Source organism: Bos mutus, chromosome 8 (genome assembly GCF_027580195.1).
Source record: "Bos mutus isolate GX-2022 chromosome 8, NWIPB_WYAK_1.1, whole genome shotgun sequence".
Lineage (NCBI taxonomy): Eukaryota > Metazoa > Chordata > Mammalia > Artiodactyla > Bovidae > Bos > Bos mutus.
Window position 1 is genome coordinate 58,095,722 of NC_091624.1, and position 9,587 is coordinate 58,105,308.

The following is a 9,587-nucleotide window of genomic DNA, read 5'->3' on the forward strand; positions in this document are numbered from 1 at the left end:
TCCACTTAAAAAACATCTCAGAACTATAACTCATTGGATCTTCTTTGTGCATAACCTCATGCCTTCAAACACCTGTCCTCCCCAAAACCCAGATCTATACCTTGGGCCCAGACCTGTTTACCAGTTGGCTCTAAAGCACTGAAGATGAAGTAACATCCTCTCCCCATCCCCACTCCCTTCCTACTGTGCTCTGTATCTCTCAGAAAGATGTGGCTTTTCACCCAAGCTTGCTGCCTTCCTTTATCTAACTGGTCACTAGGTCCCACCCATTCTGAATCACTGATCTCTAAAATCCAGTCCAACCATTTATAACTTAATTTGGACCCTTAGATTCAATTCATCTGCATCCAATTAACTGCCTTTCACATGGAGATCAGAGTGAGTTTCTAAATCAAAAGTCCATCTCATTGTTCTCAGTGTTTCCCACAGACTTCAGCATAAACAACCAACCTTCTGACAGGACAAACAAAGCCCCTTTCTGTCTGGCCCCACGATATTTCCAGTATCAACTCTCATCTCTTTCCCAAACCCTGAGTTCCACTCCGGTACATTAGTTTTGCCATATTTTCTTATATTTCTCAACCTCTGACACAAACTGCTCCCTCCTGCCACCCCAGAAGCTTCTACATATCCTTAGAGAGGATGGTACCGCCTCCAAGAAGCCTACTCTGAACCTTTTCTTCCAAGATTCTGTGCTTTGCACAGGGGAAAGGTGGAGGGGAAGGATAAATTTGGAGCCTGACATTAACCTATGGTGCTGCTGCTAAGTCGCTTCAGTCGTGTCCAATTATATATAAAATAGATAACCAACAAGAACCTACTGTATAGCACAGAAAACTCTACTTGATAACCTGTATGGGAAAAGAATCTGAGAAAGAATGGAGATATATATATATATATATGTATAACTGTTCATTTTACTGTATACTTGAAACTACAATAACACTGTAAATCAATTATATGCTAATATAAAATAAAAAATTCAATTTAAAAAATCCTATGCTCTGTAACTCCAGAACTCACTCTTTCAGAGTACTGACTACAGCGCTTGTATCTACCTGCTGCCTGGTAGAAGGGGAGATCACCCAGGGCAGGAGATGACTGAACTCATTCATGTGCAAGGGTACTTTACACACATAACCTGCCTAAATCTAAGAACCCATGGAAAAAGTGGTTTTTAATGTCATTTTACAAGTGTGGAGATTGCAGTTGAAAAGTAACCTGCCCAGGAAACAGACAGTATAAGCTCTGGAATTCAAACCCTAAGCTCTCTTCACATTTGTGCTCTTTCCACTATGTGATACAACTTTTTTTTTTTCTCTCTTTTCTGAGTCCTGTCTCAATCAAAAGGAAATGAAGCTGGGATGTATCAACTTCCTAATCTCTTTGTTCTGTACAAAGCAAAGTTATTCAATAGACCAGGTAACATCTGTCGAACAATTAACAATGCTCCAAACTGTGCATTAACAGAAGTGAATCCTGCAACCACCACAGACACGTGAAGCCCACGTAAACAGATGAACACAAAGATCCTTAAGGCACTCGACCAGGGTCGCGGAGCCGGCAGAGTCCTAGGCCGCATGCCCCATCTCCTGTACACACAAGGGGCACTGGGCACCCTTTCCAGTACCCAGGCTCCACCTTGCACCATCTAAAACTCCGCCTCGCAGCGCGGATGGGGGGCCCTGAAAGACGGAGCTACAAACCTGTTTCGCCAAGCCACGGCTGGAAGAAGCTCTTGATGCAAATCAAGGGCAGATCTTTATCATTCTTGAGGGTGCTCAGAAGCGGCGCCCAGTCGGCCACGCGGAGGCGGTCGGCGTTGAAGTCCAACACGCCCTCCCGCAGACAAGCGCGCACTGCGGGCAGCGGCACGGAGTCCTGCAGAGCGCACAGGTACTCATAGTGCGAGAAGAAGTCGGCCGCGCTGTCGCGGCGCAGCTTCACCGAGTCGATCATGGCCCGAGCGCGGCCGCGGGGGACGCAGGCTGCGGACACTATGCCCGCACCCCGCCTCGGGGCCCCGGGTCGCTACCCGGCTCCTGGGCGCCCACCGCCAGGCGGCTCCTGCCGCTCAGCGTGAGCAGGAGGGGCGGATCCGCCAGAAGACTCAGCGCCCCGGGCCCCAGCTAGGTCGCCCCCTAGATGCCGCGTTTCCGCGCTGCCTCCCGCCCCACGGCACCAGCCGTTGGCGCCCGCCTCATCGCTCTCCGCCGCGCGGGACTGCGATTCAAGCCGGCAGGCGGGTGCACGGATACGTCAACGCGCTCCCCGTGCGTCATCACGCAGGCCCCGCCTCCCGTGGGGATAGTGCCGGCGAATCAGGGGCGGGAGCTTCAAGAAGAGGGCGGTACAAAAGTAGGTGGTTTAGGGCATTCGGGAATTACAAAAAGTGTTTACTGGTCCAAATGAAAGTGAGATATGGTTGTATCAACGCATTTTACAATGGTCTAAACTCCCGGTAAGTGTCTGTGTTTGCACCACCCAAGAGAGGGAGTACACTCGGTAAGGATGCATGTACGGCTGAATGAGAGACACCTGTGGATCATTAAATCGTCACGTGTGTGTTAATTTCCGCAGAGAACTCTTCTCTAGTTTCTGCCTACTTGACGCAGTTGTTGGCAAATGGTGACGTGTTCCATGCATTAAGAACATTATCGTAATTACTAATAATCATTTTGTTTCGAACTGATAATGATGACTATGTCTGGTAACTAGCACTTTGTGTGTCCTCAGAGTCGGACACGACTGAAGCGATTTACGAGCAGCAGCAGCAGTTTAGTTCAGTTCAGCTGTTCAGTCGCTCAGCCCTGTCCGACTCTTTGCGACCCAATGGACTGCAGCATGCCGGGCTTCCCTGTCTATCACCAACTCCCTGAGCTTGTTCAGCTCAAACTCATATCCATCCAGTCGGTGATGCCACCCAGCCATCTCATCCTCTGTCGTCCCCTTCTGCCTTCAATTTTCCCCAGCATCAGGATCTTTTCCAATAAGAGTCTTCGCATCAGGTGGCCAAAGTATTGGAGCTTCAGCATCAGTCCTTCCAATGAATATTCAGGACTGATTTCCTTTAGGATTGACTGGTTTGACTTCCTTGCAGTCCAAAGGACTCTCAGGAGTCTTCTCCGACACCACAGTTCAAAAGCATCCATTCTTTGGTCCTCAGCCTTCTTTATGGTCTAATTTTCACATCCATAGATGACTACTGGAAAATAAAAGTTTTTTTATTTTTAAAATAAAATAGCTTTAACTAGATGGACCTTCGTTGGTATAGTTCTGTCTCCTAGACATAGTTTTAAGCACTGTTTTAGTATGAAATCATCCAATTTTCCTAACAACTCCAAAGAGAATTTATTACTGATTATGGTGGCTCAGACGGTAAAGTGTCTGCCTGCAATGCAGGAGACCCAGGTTCGATCCCTGGGTCGGGAAGATCCCCTGGAGAAGGAAATGGCAATCCACTCCAGCACTTTTGCCTGGAAAATCCCATGGACCGAGGAGCCTGATAGGTTACTGTCCATGGGGTCACAAAGAGTGGGACACGACTGAGCAACTTCACTTCACTTCACATCCACTTTGCAAAAGAAACTGAGGTAGTTAAGTAACTTAAGAGGAAGAATTCAGACAGTTGGTGTTAGATTAACTATGCAAGGAGGCCGGTAGACTGAGGTGGCTCCAGTGGACTGATGTGGCCCTTAGACTGATGTGGCCACCTACAAAAAACCAAAACCTAAGCCTATAAATGTCTCGGTTACAAAAACCAGTAAAGACAACCAGTCACAAAATCACCAACTAGGCTATAGAACGGTCGCAGATCAATAATTACTTTGCTTCTACCCTTTTACAGTAAAAATCTCTGCAGCTTCTGTGGGTGGTGTGCACCTAACCACTTCCAGTTTGGTGCTGCCTGAATTGAATCTCTTTTCACTCAAGTAAACTTTTAAAATTATAAATATGCCTCAGTTTATCTTTTAACATTGGGCTTAGACGTTGGATTTGTATCCAATTTCTAGAACAGTGGTAGTCCTCTGATCAGGCCTTGCAATTATGTTTACAGCATTCCTTTTCTACCCATTGCATTCTGAATACCTCTGCCTACTACTAACATGGGCACACGTGCTGCTGCTGCTGCTGCTGCTAAGTCCCTTCAGTCGTGTCCGCCTCTGTGCGACCACAGAGACGGCAGCCCACCAGGCTCCCCCGGCCCTGGGATTCTCCAGGCAAGAACACTGGAGTCGGTTGCCATTTCCTTCTCCAATGCATGAAAGTGAAAAGTGAAAGTGAAGTCGCTCAGTCTTGTCCGACTCTTCGCCACCCCATGGACTGCAGCCTTCCAGGCTCCTCCGTCCATGGGATTGTCCAGGCAAGAGTACTGGAGTGGGGTGCCATTGCCTTCTCCATGGGCACATATGCTACACTAAAATTTCCTAGATGTGGTCGGTAATGACTTTTACCTACAATATGCTCAAAATATAATATAGCCAAACACTACCTCTATCTTTCAACCATCTTGTGAAATGCAACATTACCATTTCTGTTGGAGACTTTCCCAATCACAACCATTCCCCAGCTGACCTTGGGCAACCGCTCTTTGGAACTTGGTATTCAACACTGCAATGGATGTCTTTATATTTATGCTACATTTGTAACTATTCTTAAACTGCATATAATATTCTACTATGTTTTCTTTTGCTACTTGCTTTGTTTAGTGTTATCTTTCCTAGGTTCATCCATGCTGACATATGAAGGTGTAGTTCATATACATTTCCCTTGATGTATAGAAATCCCAAGTAGGAAAATACAATAATTTATTTGTATAATTTCCTGTTGATGGTAATTTAAGTTGTTTCCAATTTTCAGTATAATTTCTTTATTGCGGCATCCTTTTTTTTTTAATTCTCCAGCATCATCTAATGTAATTGTCTCCTATCTTCTTAAAGCTCCCTCTTCTGTGTTTTCCATCAAGCCAGTTGATTTTTTTTATCCCTCTCTAATTCCTTCTTCTCAGTCTCACTCTCAGATGTCTCTTGCTTACCCATTTTAAATGTTGGCCTGTTTTAAATATTGGTATTCTTCAGATTCCTATCCTCAGTGCGCATCCCTTTTATTTCAGTTTCTCCGGGTGATCTTATCTTCTGCTCAGGCTTAACTTCCCCCTCCAGGGTGATGCCTTCTAACAAAGATCTCTCTCTCCAGTTCCTCCTGGAACTTCAGACTGCTTCCTGGAAAGCCATACATTTCTCATTGTCCTCAACAATCAGGTCTGTATTCCTTAGCTTGGCATATGACCTCCATCATGATTTGACTACCTCTGTTGTCTTATTTCTTGCTCCATTCCTTCCTGAATGTCTTCTCTAGACTTGTGGAACAGCATGAAATTTCTGATGTTCTGTCATTTCTATCTGAGCCTTTACAGATGATGCTTCTTTACTAAGACCCTCTTCTTCTTGCTCTTCAGTGAGCTGATGTCCACTGGTTTCCCGGCCTCAGGTTGGGGACCAGCTTCCCTGGGAGGCCTTCTTTCCCTAATCCTCTTCTCTCTTCTGTTTTTTTGATGCCTCACTACTCTACTCCCTGACAGCCCCGTGTCAAAATACTTCATATCTCCAGTGGCAAGCCTCTTTTTATTTGTTAATCATTTATTTATAAATTTATTATTTAATTGTTTATAAATAAATCTATTTATAACTGCCAAATAACATGTGGGATCTTAGTTCCCAGACCAGAGATTGAACCCATGCCCCTTGCAGTGGAAGCACAGAATTTTAACCTTTGAATTGCCAGGGAATTCCCACCATCTTTTTAGATGGTTTTCCTTCCATGAACAGTAAGCCCTTTGAAGGCAGGGACCATGTCTCATTCATCCTTGTATTCCCTATGCCTGGCATGGTGTTGGTACAGACGAAGTACTGATTAATGATTACTGGAACATTTTCATCTCTTCTCCATACAAGTCATTACTGCAGATGCAGATCAGACAAGCTTTTATCATATTAGTTAGTCATTTAACATATTAATTTAAACCTTATTTTCCTGAAGCTTACTATGTTCTATCTGGCAGGATTTCTTTCAAAGTTTGTCTGATATTCTCTCCCTGTGTGCTTAGTTGCTCAGTCCTGTCCGACTCTTTGCAACCTATTATGGACTGCAGTCCACCAGGGTCCTCTGTCCATAAGGATTCTCCAAGCAAGAATACTAGGGTGGGTTGCCATGCCCTCCAGAGGATCTTCCCTGCCTAGGGATTGAATCCAGGTCTCTTGCATTGCAGGCAGATTCTTTACCATCTGAGCTACCAGGGAGACCCAGGAATACTGCAGTACCCTGGCCCTTCTCCAGGGGATCTTCCTGACCCAGGAATTGAACTGGGGTCTCTTGCATTGCAGGTGGATTCTTTACCAGCTGAGCTACCAAGGAAGCCTATTCTCTCCCCTACTTATATTTAATTATGGCTTAGTAGTAGTGTTGGTTCCTCTTTCAGCATCTGATGTTTTCTACCCACATATTTCTAGGAACATGATGAGCAAAAGCTGCCTTCCCACAGCACCTCTGGGATCCTCTGACAATTTACGTCCATGTCTGGCTCAGACAAAATGCCTTGGCTTCTCTGTAGGGACCTGAGCTGGGAGGGACAGGCCTACTGAGTGGTACAAGAAATGGCTGTCCTCCTTCAGGGGTCTGCTGAGTATAAGTCTGAATTACAGTTTAGAATACAGATTATCATTTTGCCTCTTATTAGTCCCTGTACTCGACCCTGGTCCATCATGCCAACAATGTACCCACACTGCCAAGCTGTTTCTCTTCCCATGAAACCGTGGTGCTGATACTTTCTGTTCATCTGTAACATTCATCTTCACACCTGCTTTCAGAGCATCGAGTTTTTTGGATCTGGTCACAGAGCTATGTCAATAACATAGGCTGTCTTATTTTCAACAGCCTTTGTTATTGGTCTTATGTGGTTCCCATTTCTTTCTTCCCCTCCCTTACTTATGACTGTTTACAATGACACTTCCAAATCTCCTCTACTTTTGTCTTGTCCTGTTAGACTATTCGATGTTCCTGCTCTCTCATCTGAAGAGAATACCTCTTATTTCACCAGGAAAAGTGAGATTTCACACACCAACTTCCTCCTCTTCTGTTAACCCTGGCTGCCTTCCAGTTCATTCTCTGTAATGCAGCCACTAACCCCCTTTCTTAAAATTCTTCTGTAACTTCCCATTGTTCTTAGGATAAAGACAAACCTCCTCACAGTGGTCAAAAATGTGGAGTCACTGACTGGCTGCTGGTTGAGAACTGTTGCCATTCTCTAAGATAAGGAGCATGCTTCAGAATGTAAATCATATGGCCGCGAGGTATACTGTTTAGTTCAACAGGCAGGGCTTTCTTGATGAAAGCAGCAGTGTGTAGAGTTGCATTCTAGAGTACGCTTCCCTCTTGTGCACTGGCATTCTTGGTGCACTAGTCTGCAGAGCAGGATGTCCGCTGGACATGGTGGAGCGTGGTCTCTACAGCCTCATCTTGCTCTTGCGCCTCATTCCCTTTCATTCTCAGTCGTCCAGCCCGCAGTGGCCTCCTTTCAGTCCCGCATACTTACAGCGGCACATTGTCTCTGCTGTCCCCTCTCATGGAGTGTCCTTCTGTTCTGTTTGCACCCGATTAATTCTTCCTCATCCTCCTTATCTCTTCTTTTTCATGCATCACTTCGTCAAGAAAGCATCCCTTGACATACTTACCTCATCAGATCTCTGTATCATAAGCTCGCATAACACCTCTAGTTTATAGCCTTCATCATATTTCACATCCGTTTTTAGACAGGTGTTACCTTATAGTCCATGAGGAAGAGATCATGTCTATTTTGGTTACTCCTACATCCCCAGTGACTGGCTCAGCCACTGACAACATTTGTTGAATGAATAAATGAATGTATCCAATCAATGACTAAGCCCTGACAGTTTTTCCTTGTAACATCTCTCATAATTCTCCCTTCCATTTGTGTTGCCATTACGCTAGTTTGCCTTTAATAATTTATACGTGAATTATGGTGGTTGCTTCAGGTTGTCCCACCTTCTTGCCTATATCCTTTATTACACCTCCCAAGGTGCTTTGATTATGCAGTTGCCCTGTTCCGAACTATCCATGACACCCATTACCAACCAATGCAGCCAAACCTTTAAGATTGACATTCAAGACCCTCTGTAATTTGACTTTAATTTCACTTTCTCGATTTGTTTTTTAATAAATGGGTCTAATTGTCTCTGCATGTTTGCTCCCTTCCTTATCTACTTGTTTTTTATATATATATATATATATATATATATATATATATATTTTTTTTTTTTTTTTTTAGTCAGTGTATTTTACACCTCCTTCTCTGGAAAAACTTCACTGAGAATCCAAGCATGCTATGGATCCCTTCTTTCCTCTCAACTTGTAAACAGGTAAACAGAATATATGTGGAACTGCCGTAAGTCATCTATATCTTATCTCCCGCTCTGGTGTCTAACCTCCCTGAGAGCCAGGGTACATCTCTGTGTTCTGTGCAGTTATGATTATAACAGTGTTATAATCAGTAAATATTTGGTGATGAGTGAATGAGTCACCATAAAAAGAGTATTCTTTCATTCTTTCACTTTTTCCACTTTCAAGTTTCTATAGTCCATTGCCTAAGACAACGGTTGCTTTGTGGCTGCACAGTATCCAAGCTCACAGGGTCTTGTAAATAGCTGTTAAGAGCATTTCTCTACCATTCCATAACAGCTTGCTCTCCCTCTCAAGTGGAGCGAGGAGGATTCACTATGTATTAAGCGCCTTTGTTCACTTAGCATTTAGAGGCGCCATGACATCAGTGCTGTACACTCAGTGAAATGCCTGTTTTGTTTGTAATTTTACCTTGTGAATAACACCTATCCACAAAGATGTTTCTTTACAATTTTCCATCCTTTTAGATTCATGAAAAGCATTTTAACTACCTACAAGCAGAAAATGAATAGAAAGACTTTGCATTACATTTAATAAAAGCTTCTGGAGACATCTTCATGGTACATTACTAAACGAAACTTTAACTGTGTAAAATGTGTTGGAGAGGTACCAAGAAGTCTCAAAATCTGAGTACATAATTACATGTAAGCATGGTGGCAGCCATCTACATAACCATGATTTGGAGAAGGTTGTATTGGTCAGCTCTTGCTATGATAATGCTTTAGGATGAATCATCCCAAAACTCAGTTACACAAACAAAGATTTATTTTTCTTGGACCTGTGAGCTCTAGCTGTAGTGTCTCTCTTTCAGACCTCTAAGTGGATGTTTTTGCTCCATGCTTTGTGTAGTTTTGAGGTCTTTCCCACATATCTTACTCTGGAGCCCAACTGTAGGGCTGCGGCTCCTAGGCATGGTCTTCTCACAGAGTTCACTGAAACACAAGAGGTGAACCCAACCACACAATCCCATTTAAGGCTTCGGCTAGCATCATGTCTACTAACACTCCATTGGCCAAAACATGTCACATATCTTAAGTTGAATTTAGAATGTGTGTATATATTTAAATTTGGGTGATCTCACAGAAGATTGCAATTTGGACAATGTTGCCTTA

General features: G+C 44.0%; 1 protein-coding gene across 3 annotated transcripts in view; it reads right to left on the reverse strand.

Moving 5' to 3' along the window:
* Positions 1–2,229, reverse strand: part of CEP78 (centrosomal protein 78) — a 35,196-nt gene extending 32,967 nt beyond the window's left edge. For all 3 annotated transcript variants that reach the window (XM_070375737.1, XM_070375735.1, XM_014477362.2), the window contains exon 1: positions 1,707–2,229. In XM_070375737.1, the coding sequence (XP_070231838.1) occupies positions 1,707–1,959 (253 nt within the window). In that variant the 5' untranslated portion in view covers positions 1,960–2,229. The remainder of the gene's footprint in view (positions 1–1,706) is intronic.
* Between the last annotated feature and the right edge of the window lie 7,358 nt (positions 2,230–9,587).